General features: G+C 36.1%; 1 protein-coding gene across 7 annotated transcripts in view; it reads left to right on the top strand.

Moving 5' to 3' along the window:
- Nucleotides 1-16,652, top strand: part of GLRA2 (glycine receptor alpha 2) — a 230,659-nt gene that overhangs the window by 38,262 nt on the left and 175,745 nt on the right. For 3 of the 7 annotated variants that reach the window (XM_045383250.2, XM_015443590.3, XM_045383251.2), the window contains one exon: nucleotides 12,729-12,796. The exons of 1 other annotated variant lie outside the window; for it this stretch is intronic. In XM_045383250.2, coding sequence (XP_045239185.1) covers nucleotides 12,729-12,796 — 68 coding nt within the window. Of the gene's footprint in view, nucleotides 1-12,728; nucleotides 12,797-12,887; nucleotides 12,997-16,652 lie in introns of all 7 variants that reach the window. 3 more of the 7 variants (XM_074029168.1, XM_005593006.4, XM_074029170.1) reach the window with 2 other exon arrangements.

Raw genomic sequence — 16,652 nt, forward strand, 5'->3', positions numbered from 1 at the left:
TCATCCTTTTTGATGGCTGCATAGTATTCCATGGTGTATATGTGCCACATTTTCTTAATCCAATCTGTCACTGATGGACATTTGGGTTGATTCCAAGTCTTTGCTATTGTGAATAGTGCCGCAATAAACATACGTGTGCATGTGTCTTTATAGCAGCATAATTTATAATCCTTTGGGTATATACCCAGTAATGGGATGGCTGGGTCATATGGTACATCTAGTTCTAGATCCTTGAGGAATCGCCATACTGTTTTCCATAATGGTTGAACTAGTTTACAATCCCACCAACAGTGTAAAAGTGTTCCTATTTCTCCACATCCTCTCCAGCACCTGTTGTTTCCTGACTTTTTAATGATCGCCATTCTAACTGGTGTGAGATGGTATCTCATTGTGGTTTTGATTTGCATTTCTCTGATGGCCAGTGATGATGAGCATTTTTTCATGTGTCTGTTGGCTGTATGAATGTCTTCTTTTGAGAAATGTCTGTTCATATCCTTTGCCCACTTTTTGATGGGGTTGTTTGTTTTTTTCTTGAAAATTTGTTTGAGTTCTTTGTAGGTTCTGGATATTAGCCCTGTGTCAGACGAGTAGATTGCAAAAATTTTCTCCCATTCTGTAGGTTGCCTGTTCACTCTGATGGTAGTTTCTTTTGCTGTGCAGAAGCTCTTTAATTTAATGAGATCCCATTTGTCAATTTTGGCTTTTGCTGCTGTTGCTTTTGGTGTTTTAGACATGAAGTCTTTGCCCATGCCTATGTCCTGAATGGTACTACCTAGGTTTTCCTCTAGGATTTTTATGGTATTAGGTCTAACATTTAAGTCTCTAATCCATCTTGAATTAATTTTCGTATAAGGAGTAAGGAAAGGATCCACCACCGACCCCACAGAAATACAAACTACCATCAGAGAATACTATAAACACCTCTACGCAAATAAACTGGAAAATCTCGAAGAAATGGATAATTTCCTGGACACTTACACTCTTCCAAGACTAAACCAGGAAGAAGTTGAATCCCTGAATAGACCAATAGCAGGCTCTGAAATTGAGGCAATAATTAATAGCCTACCAACCAAAAAAAGTCCAGGACCAGATGGATTCACAGCTGAATTCTACCAGAGGTACAAGGAGGAGTTGGTACCATTCCTTCTGAAACTATTCCAATCAATAGAAAAAGAGGGAATCCTCCCTAACTCATTTTATGAGGCCAACATCATCCTGATACCAAAGCCTGGCAGAGACACAACAAAAAAAGAGAATCTTAGACCAATATCCCTGATGAACATCGATGCAAAAATCCTCAATAAAATACTGGCAAACCGGATTCAGCAACACATCAAAAAGCTTATCCACCATGATCAAGTGGGCTTCATCCCTGGGATGCAAGGCTGGTTCAACATTCGCAAATCAATAAACATAATCCAGCATATAAACAGAACCAAAGACAAGAACCACATGATTATCTCAATAGATGCAGAAAAGGCTTTTGACAAAATTCAACAGCCCTTCATGCTAAAAACGCTCAATAAATTCGGTATTGATGGAACGTACCTCAAAATAATAAGAGCTATTTATGACAAAAAAGAGCCCGCATCTCCAAGACAATCCTAAGTCAAAAGAACAAAGCTGGAGGCATCACGCTACCTGACTTCAAACTATACTACAAGGCTACAGTAACCAAAACAGCATGGTACTGGTACCAAAACAGAGATATAGACCAATGGAACAGAACAGAGTCCTCAGAAATAATACCACACATCTACAGCCATCTGATCTTTTTTTTACTTTCAAATGAAAAAATGAAAATTTATATATATATATATATTTTTTAAACATGAGTTCTTATCAGGCGGAACCATCTTTCAAAGTTCATTCAGCACAGTCACTCTGCTGATCAGATTACAAATTATTCTATATAGATTAGTAACCCTCCTCCACCTCTCAACCTGAGACTCAATTTTTAGCTATTTCTGCTTTTGTAAAAACAATTTAGATATTAAATTTTAATTTAAAATAAATAGAAATTCTGTTTCTGAAAGGTAAAACAGAAATAGAAAATTCACTAGGGTAGTTTAACAGTAGGTTTGAGCAGGTAGAAGAAAGAATCAGTTAATGAAGATAGGAAAATTGAAATTATCAAGTCTGAGGAGCAGAAAGAAAAAAGAATAAATAAAAGTAAACAGAGCCTAAGATACCAATGGGAACCAATCAAAGAGACCGATATACACATTCTGGAAGTTCCAGAAGAATAAAGAAAGAGTGGAAAGAATATATGAATAAAAAATTTGAGAAATAATGGTTCCCACATTTTATGAAATATATAAATCTATAAATCCAAGAAGCAAAATAAATTCCAAGTATGGTAAACACAAAGAGATCCACAATGATACATATTATAATCAAACTGTTGAAAGCCAAAAGCAATGAGGACACTGTAATAACAGCAAGAGAAAAGCAACTCATGACATACATGGGATCCCTAGTAAGACTATCAACTGGTTTCTCAGTGGAAACTTTAAGGGCCAGAAGACAATGGGATGATATATTTAAAGTGCTGAAAGAGAAAAAAAAAAAAAACTGTAACTGAAAGTTTATATCCAGCAAAACTGTCCTTAACAAATGAGGAAGAAATTAAGACATTACTAGACCGGCAAAAGCTGAGGGAGTTCATTACCACCAGACTTGGCCTACGAGAAATGATAAAGGGAGTCCTTCAAGCTGAAATGAAAGGATGCTAAACAGTAAGTAAAAGTCTTATGAATAAATAAAGATCTCCCATAAAGGTAAATGTATGGGAAAATGTAAAAACACTATTATTGTATTTGGAGTTTATAACTGCACTTTTATCTCCTACAGGATTTGGAAAGACAAATGCATAAAAAATTATTAGTTGATTTTATTGTGCATGCAATAAAAAGATATAATCTGTAACAACAAAAACATAAAGGAGAGAGAATGCTGTTGTGTAAGAGTGGAGCTATTGTATGTTATTGAAGTTAAGTTGGTATCATTTCTGACTAGGTTGTTATAAATTTAGGTTGTTAAATGTAATTCCCATGGTAATCACAAAGTAAATATGTGAAAAGTTAACAAAAAAGGAAATGAAAAGAAAATCCAAATGGTTCACTACAAAAAAATCAACTAAACATAAAAGAGGTCATAACAGAGGAAATGTAGGACATAAAAAGCTGTAAGATATTCAGAAAACAAATAAAATGATGGAAGTCCTTCCTTATCAGTAATTACTTTAAATGTAAATGGATTAAACACCCTAATCAAAAGACAAGTATTGGCAGAATGGCTAAAACAGACCATGATTCAACTATATGCCATCTACAAGAGACTCACTTTAGTTTCAGAGTCACAAGTAGGCTAACAGCAAAAGAATTGAAAAAGATATTACATAAAATAGTAACCAAAAGAAAGTTGAGGTGGTATACTAATGTCAGACAAAATAGATTTTAAGTCAAAAATTGTTAAAAGAGACAATGACATTATATATGAGAGAGATCTCTAAAGATGTTCTATTTATTATTAAAAATAGTTGGAAGTCTCCAACTATTGTAGAAATGTTTATTTCTCTCATCACTTTTGTCAATATCTGCTTTATATATTTTGGAGCTCTGTTGTTTGGTGCATACGTGTTTAGAATTATTATATCTTCTTAATGAGTTGACCATTTTATCAATATATAATATCATTGTTTTCAGGACACTAAACAAGCCTCAGTAAGTTTTAAAGTATTGAAATAATAAAATGTATCTTTTTCCACTATAGTGGAATGAAGCTAAAATCAATAACAGAAGAAAAACTGGAAAATTCATAAATATTTGGAAATAATACTGTCTTAAACAAACAACAAATCAAAGAAGAAATCACAAGGGACATAAGAGATGAATGAAAACAAAAACACAACATACCAAAAACTTATGGGATAGAGTGAAGGCAGTGCTTAGAGGAAAATTAGGAAAATTTATAATATAAATGCCTACACTTAAAAAGAAGAACAATCTCAAATCAACAACATAACTTTATGCCTTGAAGAACTAGAATAAGAAGAGCAAACTAAACCCAAAGTTATCAGAGAAAGCAAATAATAAGTTTAGAATGGAGAAAAATAGAAAATAGAAAAAGAGTTGCAGAATAAACAAAACCAAAAGTTTATTCTTTCAAATATCAGCCAAATTGATAAACATTTATCTAGACTGACAAAAAAAGAGAAGACTCAACCAAAATCAGAAATGAAAATGGAGTCATTACTATTGACCTTATAGAAATAAAAAGAACTTTAAGAGAAGATTATGAATAAATTAGATAACCTAGATGAAATGAACAAATAAGTAGAAATACACAATTTACCTACACTGATTGAAGATGAAATTAAAAATCTCAACAAACATATAACAAGCAAAGGGATTAAATCAGCAATCAGAAACCTCACAACAAAGAAAAGTTCAAGACCAGATGGCTTCACTGGTGAATTCTAGCACACATTTTAAAGAAAAATTAACATGAATCTTCAAACTCTTCCAAGAAGTGGTCAAGGAGGAAACGCTTGTTAACTTATTCTATGAGTCCAGCATTACTCTAATACCGAAGCCAGATAAAATCACCACAAGAAAAGAAAATCACAGACCAATATCCCTTTGTAGTGAGTGCTTGTGATTGTATGTTGTCTTGACATACATTTTACATGTAAGTTTAACTCTCTCATGCCAGAAAGAGGGCTCAGTCACCCTTGACATATTCTCATATTCTCCCCACCTGAATGCTAGCCAGAGGTGAAACTTAGAGGCATCTCTCCTGCCTAGCAGGGAGGACTCCCTGCTTTCCTGCTACATCCTTTAAAGAGACCATTCAGACATTTGCCTGCGAACTTAAAAGTGATCACCTCTCGGTTACAAAATGACCATTTGAAACTAGTTCCTGCTCACTTTTAAACCACGAATTAAAGCCCTCCTGTGGGAAGCCTGTTTAGATAACACCCTAGACTGAATAAAAGCATTGGCCCATGGGTCCCTTCTCTCTCTCTGCCTGTGCACCCTGACCTCTACATGTGTGCAGTCTCTGGGCATGCTATGTACCCTCCAGGGTACATAAGTAGTAAAAATTAAACTTTCACGTTGCGGTTGTGTCATTAAAGCTGTTCTGGCAATCTGACCCCGACAGTGGGGCAGCCCCAAAGTGCACAGATGTAGATTGCCTCTGCTGGTGCTCTTTTGTCCAAGTCTCTTAGCTGCTGGAGGACAGTATTTAATAGCTAGATTGATAGAGTTTCATTCACAACACCCTTATGAAGGTGTATTTAAAAATCCTTGACAAAATATTAGCAAACCATATCCAACAGCACAGTAAAAGGATTATACACCATGACCAATTGAGATTTATTCCAGAAATACAAAGGTGGTTCAATATAAGAAAACAAATTAAAGTAATATACCACATTAATAGAATGAAGGAGAAAAATACACAATCACCTCAATTTATGCAGAAAAGGTATTTGGCAAAATTCCAACATCCTTTAATGATTTCAAAAACACTTAGAAAACTAGAAATAGAAGAAAACTTCAACATGATAAAGGGAATTTATTAAAACTCACAATTAACAACATGATCCAACTATAGGCCATCTACAGGAGGCATACTTAAGAGTGAAAGATTGAAAGTTTTTCCCTCTAAGATCAGAAATAAGACAATACCTGTCCTCACCACTGCTATTTGGCATTGTATTGGAAGTTTTGTCCAGAGCAATTAGACAAGAAAAATAAATGAAAGGCATCCAAACTTGAAAGGAGGAAGTATATCTTTACTCACAAATGACACAGTCCTACGTATAGAAAACCCCAAAGAATCCAAAAGAAAATTGCTAGAGCTAATCAATTCAGCAAAATTGTAGCATACAAAATGAACACACAAAAATCAGTTGTTTCTGTATACCTGCAATAAACAATTTGACAAGAAAGTTAGAAAAAAAGCACTTCCATTTATAACAGTATGTAAAAGAATAAAATACCTAAAAACAAGTTAACCAAAGAGGTGAAAGTTTTGTACACTGAAAACTATAAAACATTGCTGAAAAACTCAAGACCTAAATAAATGGAAAGACACCCCTTATTAAGTCATGAGTAGGAAGACAATATTTTTAAAGTGTCAATACTACCCAAAGTTATCTACAGATTCAATGCAATCCCTATCAAAATTCCAAGAGCCTTTTTTGGCAGAAGTGGAAAACTCAATCCTCAACTTCATATTAAATTGCAAGGGGCCTTGAATAGTCAAAATAACCTTGAAAAAGAAGAACAAAGTGGAAGGACTCACAATTCCTAACTTCACAGCTTAATACAAAACCACATTATCAAAACAGTGTCATACTGGCATAAGGATAAATATATTGACCAATAGAATAAAATTGATAGTTCAGAAATAAACCCATACACCTATAGCCAATTGATTTTGACAGGGTTGGCAAGTCCATTTAATGAGGAAAGACGAGTCTCCTCAAGAAATAGTGCTGGGACTTGGCTGGGCATGGTGGCTCACGCCTGTAATCCCAGCACTTTGGGAGGCCAAGTCTGGCAGATTACCTGAGGTCAGGAGTTCAAGACCAACCTGGCCAACATGGTGAACCCCTGTCTCTACTAAAAATACAAAAATTAGCTGGGCGTGGTGGCCCATGCCTGTAATCCCAGCTATTCTGGGGGCTTAGGGAAGAGAATTGCTTGAGCCTGGGAGGCAGAGATTGCAGTGAGCCGAGATCATGCCACTGCACTCCAGCCTGGCCAATAGAGCAAGACTGTGTCTCCAAAAAAAAAAAAAAAAAGAGTGCTGGGACAACTGAATTTCCACATGCAAAACAATGAAGTTGGACCTCTCTTATACCATATACAAAAATTATCTCAAAATGAATCAATTACCTAAATGTAAGAGTTAAAACCAGGCTGGGCGCGGTGGCTCAAGCCTGTAATCCCAGCACTTTGGGAGGCCTAGACGGGTGGATCACGAGGTCAGGAGATCGAGACCATCCTCGCTAACACGGTGAAACCCCGTCTCTACTAAAAAATACAAAAAACTAGCCGGGCGGGGTGGCGGGCGCCTGTAGTCCCAGCTACTCCGGAGGCTGAGGCAGGAGAATGGCGTGAACCCGGGAGGCGGAGCTTGCAGTGAGCTGAGATCCGGCCACTGCACTCCAGCCTGGGCGACAGAGCGAGACTCCGTCTCAAAAAAAAAAAAAAAAAGTTAAAACCAAAAAGCTATTTTTTAAAATATAGGGTTAAATCTTCATTACCTTGGATTTGGCAATCGATCCTTGGATATGAAACAAAAGTATGAGAAACGAAAGAAAAAATAGATAAATTAAACTTTACCAAAACTAAAGGCCAAGTGTGGTGGCTCATGCCTATAATCCCAGCACTTTGGGAGGCCGAGGCAGGCAGATCCCTTGAGGTCAGGAGTTTGAGACCAGCCTGACCAACATGGTAAAACCCCGTCCCTACTAAAAATACAAAAAATAGCTGGGCATGGTGGCGGGTGCCTGTAATACCAGCTATTTGGGAGGCTGAGGCAGGAGAATCATTTGAACCTGGGAGGCAGAGGTTGCAGTGAGCTGAGACCATGCCACTGCACTCCAGCCTGGGTGAAGGAGTAAGATTCCATCTCAAACAAACAAACAAACAAAAAAACCCTAAAAACTTATATGCATAAGGACATTATGAAGAAAGTGAAAAAACAGTAAAGAAAATATTTGTAAATCACGTCTGAGGAGGGTTTAATATCCAGAATATGTAAAGAACTACAATCCAATAAAATGACAAAATACCCAATTCAAAAATGGGTAAAAGGCTTAAATCGATATTTATCCAAAAAATATATAAATAGCCAATAAGTACATGAAGAGATGCTCAATGTCATTACTCATTAGGGGAATGCAAATCAAAACCACAATGATATACCATTTCACACATCCTAAGACGGCAATAATTTTAAAAATGGAAAGTAAGTGTTGACACAGATGTGGAGAAATTGGAACTCTCATACATTGCTTGTGACAAAATGGTGCAGATGCTGTGGTAAACAGTTTGGCAGTTCTTCAAAATGCTAAACATGAAATTATCGTATGACCCAGCAATTCCACTTCTTAGTATATATCCAAAAGAATTAAAAGCAGGTACTCAAACCTACTTTTATGTAAATATTCACTGCAGCATTATTCATAATGGCCAAAAAGATGAGAACAATCTAAAGTGTTCATCAACAGATGAATAATGTTTCATATATACATACAATAGAATATTTTTTCATCATGAAAAGGAATGAAATTCTGATACATGCTACAACATGGATGAACCTTGAAAACATTATGTTGTAAAAGAAATGAGTCACAAAGGACAAATATTATATTATATAATTCCACTTACATTAAATATCCTACATAGACAAATTCATAGGGAAAGAAAGTAGATTAGAGGTTACCAGAAGTGGCAGGGAGGGGAAAGGAAAAGTTATTTCTTAATGGTTACAGAGTTGTTATTTGGTGTGACTGAAAAGTTTTGGAAACAGACTGGTAATGGTTGCACAATATTGTGAATGCAATTAATGCCACTGAATATAGTTCAAATATATATTTATATAAAACAAATAACATATGTGTTATAATATATAATACACACACATATCTATATAAAACACCACGATTTAAAAACAATAAAATGCTTTGGGAAAATCTACATTAAAGAAACTACATAACTATTCAACAGTGCTTTCCAAACTTGTTTGACCTTGGAAGTTTTACAAATGGACTATATTTCAAAGGACATTTATGAAAGATAGAAACAAAATACAAGTGATCATAATGTTGAAAGGGAGAAAGATGGTCTGCAGCTACAAGTCCCCCTTGTTAAAGTGCAGACTGCTTCAGCAGGTCTCAGATGGGGCCTGAGGACTTGGCATTTCCAACAAGCTCCTAGGTGATGCTGATGCTGCTGGTCCTCAGCCCACAGTTTGAGTAGCAGGGGATATAATAGTGCTATATATGAAGAATAGCACTATTCTTCATGATCCTGTTCCCTACCATAGCCAATTTGATCAACTGATCTGAAAGCAAAGATGTTAATGGACAATAACAATTTATTATGCCTCCAACATAGCATAGTTATAATTTTACATGGATTTCTAAGATAAATGCCTTATTCCGAAGAAGATACTCTGAGAAAGTGATATATAGCAACAAAGAAGATCAATATGGGATGGGGATTGTCATATTTTGTGCAGGGGGCAGGTGAGGTGGAATTATTTTTTCAAATTCTTTTAAAGTATGCCAGATCTATATTTTACTTCCATTTATATTTGGATTGCATACTTGAATTATGGCCAGATCACTCTTTCTCATAAGAATAAAATAAAAAATAAAGGAAAAAATGAGAGCAAGAGAGAAAGGGAAGGGGGTCAGGAAGAAGAGAAGAAGGGAGATAGGAGACAAGGAAGGAATGAAGGATAGGAATGATAGTGCCATGAAAAACTAGATGTCTACATAATTCTTTTTACCAGTCAGATTCTCATTCAACTCATTTTTGAATATCACTTTGCTGATAAATCAATTAGATGGGGTTAACTAGTGTAAAATGTTTCCTTCTATAGTTTACAGAACACGTTCATTCACTGGTGATCACATCTAAGAACATGTCCCTATCAATCAGAACACCTGAGCAGACTATTGTGCTAAATGCAGATGAAAGGTTGTGTTGACACATACTAGGATAACTCTTAAAAGTGGGGGGGGGAAACAGTTCTCTACAATTCAACCCAAAGAACTTGCAGGTCAAATTCCATATTTAGGTAGCTTATATCACTAGGATAATTGTATTGGCCTCAGGCATTTTACCCCTGTAGTTAAGAAAAATGTCCTTAAAGTTAGGCAATTTCTGCCTCGTATAAACTCTGTGACCTTGGGAAAATTAATGATCTTTATGCCTCAATTTTTCTCATCTGAGAAATGAAGGTAATGATAATTATTGAAGAATGAAATAAGGCATTCACTGGCACACAGCAAGGTTCAAATATATGTCAATTCTTAGTATATGCATGTGCTAATCCCTCATCAAAAAACATTTTTTCTTTCTAAGGTTTTATATAGAAATGAAAATGAACCTTGAAACAAAATGCCCAAAATTGAAAAAGTCAGATGTGAAGGATTAAGAAAGGCACAAACCAATGTAAAATACCATGGTTAGCAGATCAGGAGGGCAACAGGATATTATGAAATGAGGGAAGTGCAACAAAATGGTTTAAAGTTTAGGTTTTTGGAATCAGAATGATGAGACACTGAGTCTCAGCTTTTCTAATTACTGTGATGTGACTTCAAGCAATTTAACCTCTCTAACACCATGTTTCCTCATCTGTAAACATTTACTAGAGCAATAAACACATTCTTCTTTTGTGAGGATTATACTAGATGATTTTTAAAAATGCACTTAGCACAGTGCAGCAATATATGGTAACTTAAAAATTACTTTGACTTCCAGCAACATACTCATAAAGCCACTTACCTACCAGGAAAGATAAAAACAAATATATAATGGTATGACCCAGCTTTCTAAATGCTTCCAAGCCAGTTGGGTAGGCTAGACAAGCAGAAAGTGTACAAGACAACCAATGTTTAAATTTTCAAATTTCTGCTTTTAAATGACATTTCTCTTTTTCCTGTTTATTCTTCCCATCATTCATGTTTTTGGTCTATCTTGCATATAAGAATTCAGGAAAGTTTTCCACCTTGAACTGGAAGATCTCAAAGGAAATATTTCATTGTGGAGAGAAAGGGGAAAAGCAACCATATATAATTTCTTGTGACTTGCCTCTGCCTTGTCTCATTTATTTCTTATTAGCGGAAAAAAATGTTTGTTACAAAATGGAATTTTATAGCCAAGAAAGAGGAGAAAGTATCTATTTTGCTTTGTTTTATTTTGAGCAATCAAAAAAGAAAAAATCAAGCAGAGTAGAAGGTGACCATGGAGAAGAATTCATCATGGCAGATGCTGACATAGAGGGGCAGGGACAAATTAAAAATACTTGGAGCATTTCAAAGATGTCTACTGAAAACTGTTTTGGTAATATGATGGTGCCTGTGATTCTGTGCCTGCAAATATTTTTTTAAAAAATCACAATTACATTTCAAAAGGTAGACTTAAGGAGGGCTATAAGGGGCCCTCTCAAATGAATGAGTTAAAGAGGCGAAAGAAGAGAAAAACACACTGATAGTCCTGGTTTGCGTCTATTAAAATTCATTAGTAATAAGTATCCAAACTATTTTAAGTATAAATCCTGTTATACAAAAGTATGCATAAGAACACACATGTACTTTCATTAGGAAAAGAGAGTTCTGAGGGTTATAAGGTGTTTTTCAAGGGTCATAGAACTCAGTACCTATCTTTTCATATCCCCACTGCAGAAGATTACACAGATATGAGCAAACACACATATAAAAGAAATCACAATTACTGTTTCATTAAAAACAGAAAAACTAGTTATGTTTCAAAGAATAACAACACATCTCTTTTACCAAAACACCTTGCTCCTTCTTTTACCAAAAAATTTTGCCTGGGGAGTTAAATTAGCCATTGTACACCAAGTTTCCTCATTTCTAGAACCCGACATGGACTTCTGAAGGAGTTTAAAAATGCAGCGTTTAAGTGCAGCCATAACTTGTATTTTCACTACCAGCCTTTGAGGGAGGCCTCAAGCCAAATTCCTCTTCTTTGAGATCCTACAGATTTGTTGGGTACTGAGCCAACTAGGGTGTTTCTTGCACTGGGCTGCTGATCCTTTGTCACATAAAGAGAGACACATTTCTACAGGAGAAGGCAGCAAATAAATAGATAGTTCATGGCAATATTAGCTCAGAAAGCATTAGGGGAAATTTCCACAAAGGCAATAAACATCTTCCCCAGCAAAATGTTAAGCAGGGAATCATTAGACAGTGATTTACTTACTGACAAAAGGTAAGAGAAAAAGAAAGCTGCAGTCAGGCTAGTCACTGGATCTCTGGAGATAAAAATGGACTCTTATTTTGTTCAAAGCACATCTAGGATGCAATAATCCTTGCTTTACACCATATTTACTAAGGTAACAATATGGACATAAATTGACATTTCTGTTTGTGTTTATGTCTTAAAATAAGTTAATTTTATTTGTTATATTTCTGTACATCATTTTTCATTGGTGGTCAGAGAATATAAAGAAGGAGTGGCGTAAATTCAGAGGTGTCAAGAAAATCAAAGTAACTTGCTGATTTAAAGAATGTCATACAAAAGGAGGTGGATGTTTCTGACTCATCCATAACTTAAAATGCAGCTCCATTTTGACCTCATGACCAGGCTATTTCATCACTATGAGGCATCCGCTGTTGATGTCTACAATGTTGATGATCCTAAGGTCAAAAATAAAAAAGCCACCACCCAAAAGGCTATTTTAATAGAAACTTATGACAGTGAATTCAGTTCAGTAGTTTTCAGCTTATATTTTCCAAATCCAAAACGCTTCAGGGTAAGTTGCCATTGCTTAACAGCCATTATCCAAAATACAAGTGGGAATGTTTTCATTATGCACCTCTGGGTAAAAGTTTTTTTTTCAATCTCACCATGATTTTAATTTTATTCAAATCTCTAGCCAATTGCACAGATGTTAATGGAGGTGTATTTTTGCTTCAACGTCTATTGCAATATTCTCATTGCATTCTGCAGGTCCTCCAGTAAACGTTACTTGCAATATTTTTATCAACAGTTTTGGATCAGTCACAGAAACGACCATGGTAAGTCCTGCAATGCCACTGGCAAGAGAAAGACATGACTCAATTATGCCGTGAACACAAACTGTCAAATTTTCTATTGTTCAACTTGCAGGGCCTCCTGTAAATGTTACCTGCAACATATTTATCAACAGCTTTGGGTCAATAGCAGAAACTACAATGGTGAGTGGGGCTGAGCATTGAAGCCATCGTGTGAAGGAATGGTACGTGGGATTGAAGTGCACTGTGGCATATTTGTGAGACATTTACTGAGTGCCAATTTCCAACTTTGCTTGCCTCTGAAAAGCAATACTTTATACTACTTTATTTTGTAAAGTCATTTGTCAAGTGTTCATTACTCAATATTCAGTAATCTTATATCCATCATGCCAGAGAAATTTTTAAAACATTTGATGTTTTAATGGTTTTCTGTAGAATTATCCACAATAAACATGATGCATAGTTATGGATATTTAAATAGGTGCATCTCCAATGCTTCAGAAGTACAAATTTCAAAGTTTGAGAGATGTAATAGTATCACCAGTTTTATACATGAAATGGAATTTTTAAGATAGTTGAGCCTCCCTTTGATGCCACATTTAAGATATATTCCAAAGGGCTGAACTTAGAAAAATACACACACACACACACACACACACACACAATTTTGTTGGCAAGAGAAAGTAGTTCCAAGTCCATGACAATTATACCATATGCATGCCTTTTCCAAAAACAAAAAACAAACAAACAAAAAAACTGTAAACTTAAAGCTAATTAGAAGCTCATTATAGAGTATGAGTAAACATGTTTCATATATGTGAAAAAGATTTCAGATACTATAAAATCTACAGTGCCTTTAAATTTTTTTTTTTTTTTTTTTTTTTTTTTGAGATGGAGTCTCTCTGTCACCCAGGCTAGAGTGCAGTGGCACGATCTCGGCTCACTGCAACCTCCACCTCCTGGGTTCAAGTGATGCTTCCACCTCAGCCTCCCAAGTAGCTGGGATTACAGGCGCACACCACCATGCCCGGCTAACTTTTGTATTTTGGTAGAGACAGGGTTTTACTATCTTGGCCAGTCTGGTCTTGAACTCTTGACCTCAGGTGATTTGCCCGCCTCGGCCTCCCAAAGTGCTGGAATTACAGGAGTGAGCCACCACAGGATCTCACTCTTCTGCCCAGGTTGGAGTGCAGATCATGGCACACTGAAACTTCAAACTCCTGGGCTCAAACGATACTCCTGCCTCTGCCTCCCAAGTAGCTAGGACTACAGGTGTGCATCACCACATCTGGTTAATTAAAAAAAAAAATAAATGTGGCAATGAGATCTCACTATATTGCCCAGGCTGGTCTCAAATTCCTGGCCTCGAGCAATCCTCCTGCCTCAGCCTCCCAAAGCACCAGCATTACAGGCATTAACTACTACACCCGGCCTTCTAAACACTCTTCATAAATATCATGGTCATGTTACCTGTGACATAGCCTATTGGATCATTAAGAGTTCTAGGCTACAGCATGGAGGTTGCATTTGGGCGAGATATTTTCTTGGTCCCCATATTATTTACTTTAAGTCCTAAATCAATTGGCTGGATCTAATTTGCATGACTATGTAAAGTTTACAACCATTCATTTGATAAAACCAAAATCAAGTGTAATTGAGTTTGACTAAGTATTATGGTGCCTGATGTCTTAAAAATAATAAGCATAATGCCATTGAGAAATTTTGAAAAGTTTCCTTGTTTTTATGAATTTTCTCTTTTTGGCAACTAACATCATGTTTAATAAATTACTGTACTTTGTGGTGTCCTTCATGTTAGGAAGAATTAATTTACCTTTACCACTTTTTTCCCACTGGCAAAATTAGACATAATTCAACTCCACTACCCATTTTGATATTATTCTGAAACATTATTACCCAGAAATGAGACTTGTGAGACTTTGACAGGATGTAGTGAATTTAAAAATTTACCTAAATAGGATAGTTTTGATAGGGTTATTAAATGACTCATAAGAAAAGCTAAACACAGAAAGAGTGTATCAATTTCCGGGTTGACATTCAGTTTCTGTCTCTCCCCTCTTGGCTTTATCGTAATAAGAGAGGGGGCAAAGCTTCCAGTAGCCCAAATCACTGTCACCAGCTTTACACGATGGCATTCAATGAAAATATTTGCACGACCTAATGCTGATTGCATTAATTAGACTCCCATGTTGCTTTGATTAAATCTCCTCATTGCATCGTATTCTCAATCAAAAATGTAAATGTGTACCTTTTCGATGTTCATTACTGCAAAACAAGCTAAACATTTAAAGAGATTAAAATGGAAGCTATGGATATCCTTGTTTTCTCCTATATTGAACAGCTACTGAAAGTTTAATAAATGAGATGCTCAGGTACTTCCCAGTCACTTATTTAGTGACCTTTGTCATGCTTCTTATCAGAAAATTTGGAAACTGTTGCTCAAGGGTAACATACACAGCCTGTCTATTCTGCTGTATAATACGGATTGAATTGCATGGTTAGAAGACTGATGTATATTGTGCTTCTTTTGTTTTACTTCTTAGCTTTGATATAATGACAAACTTCATTTGCTTTAAAAATATATTTTGTTTTATTCAATTTTGGCTTTGGTGAAAAACTACAGAAAATATTTTTTGGAACTCTATCATGCTTGTCAAAGAAGAAATCCTCAGGCCACCTAGGGTAGGGAATGGCAAATTTTTTCTGTAAAAGGCCAGACAGTATACTTAAGACTTTAAGAGCCAGATAGTCTCTGTCACAACTATGTGATTCTGCCCTTTTGGCATGAAAGCAGCCATAAACAATAGTAAGCAAATAGTTGTGGTGGTGCACCAATAAAGCTTTACTTACAAAAACAGGCCAAGGCCCAAGTTAGCAAATAGGTGTGGTTGTGTACCAATAAAGCTTTATTTACAAAAACAGGCTGAAGCCAAATTTGGGCCACAGGCCATAGGTTGCCAGCCCCAGATTTAGGGCATCAGTATTTAAGTGGATGCATAATAAGAATGTGAGAATTGCTCCAACAAGAAAGGGCCTTATCTTCCAAGATAATTGAGGCCCTGCCTGGGACTCCACCCGGTAAACCAGTCTTAATTAGCTCAGGCTGTGATAACAAAGTATAGATTGGTTGGCTTATAAACAACAGAAATTTATTTCTAACAGTTCTGGAGGCTGGAAGTGTGAGATCAGGGTACTAGCATGGTCAGGTTCTGATGAGAACTCTATTTGGGTTACAGACTGCTGAATTCCTCTGGTATTCTCGCATGGTAGAAAGAAAATTATCTGGAGTCCCTTATATAAGGGCAGTAATCCCTTTCATACTGCTCTACCCTCACAACCTCATCACCACCCAAAGGCCCCGCTTCTACCCTCTAATACGATCACATTGGAGGTTAGAATTTCAACGTATGAATTTTGAGAGGATTCAAACATTCAGTCCATTGCACACCCAAAGTGTCATCACAGCCCAAGTTTTCTTTACCATACCCCTACGATTTCACCATCCATAAATTTACTGATAGTTTCACAAAATTTGACTCAGAAAAATTGGTCAAAAAAATTAAACAGAAACAGATTCTTCCCTGAACTGTCTTTAGTTGTAGTCAGAATCCTTAGCTTTATGCACAGTGATGAGGTCATTGAGGACATTGATTAGTGCTATTTTCTGGGGTAATAGTTTTGATTTCTCTACATTTTCCAGAATAAACTATGTCCAAGAATGCCTCAGAATTTTGAGTTTCTAAATCTGTTGACTTTCCTCTCTTCCCTTACACTTCACTCTCACCCCACTATCCAAAGAGCATTATTAAAAGTTTTAGTTTGGGGTATTTGTTTCCAAATAAAAGGCAATGATTATGTATTC

Source organism: Macaca fascicularis, chromosome X, assembly GCF_037993035.2.
Source record: "Macaca fascicularis isolate 582-1 chromosome X, T2T-MFA8v1.1".
In the NCBI taxonomy this organism is placed as follows: Eukaryota; Metazoa; Chordata; class Mammalia; order Primates; family Cercopithecidae; genus Macaca; species Macaca fascicularis.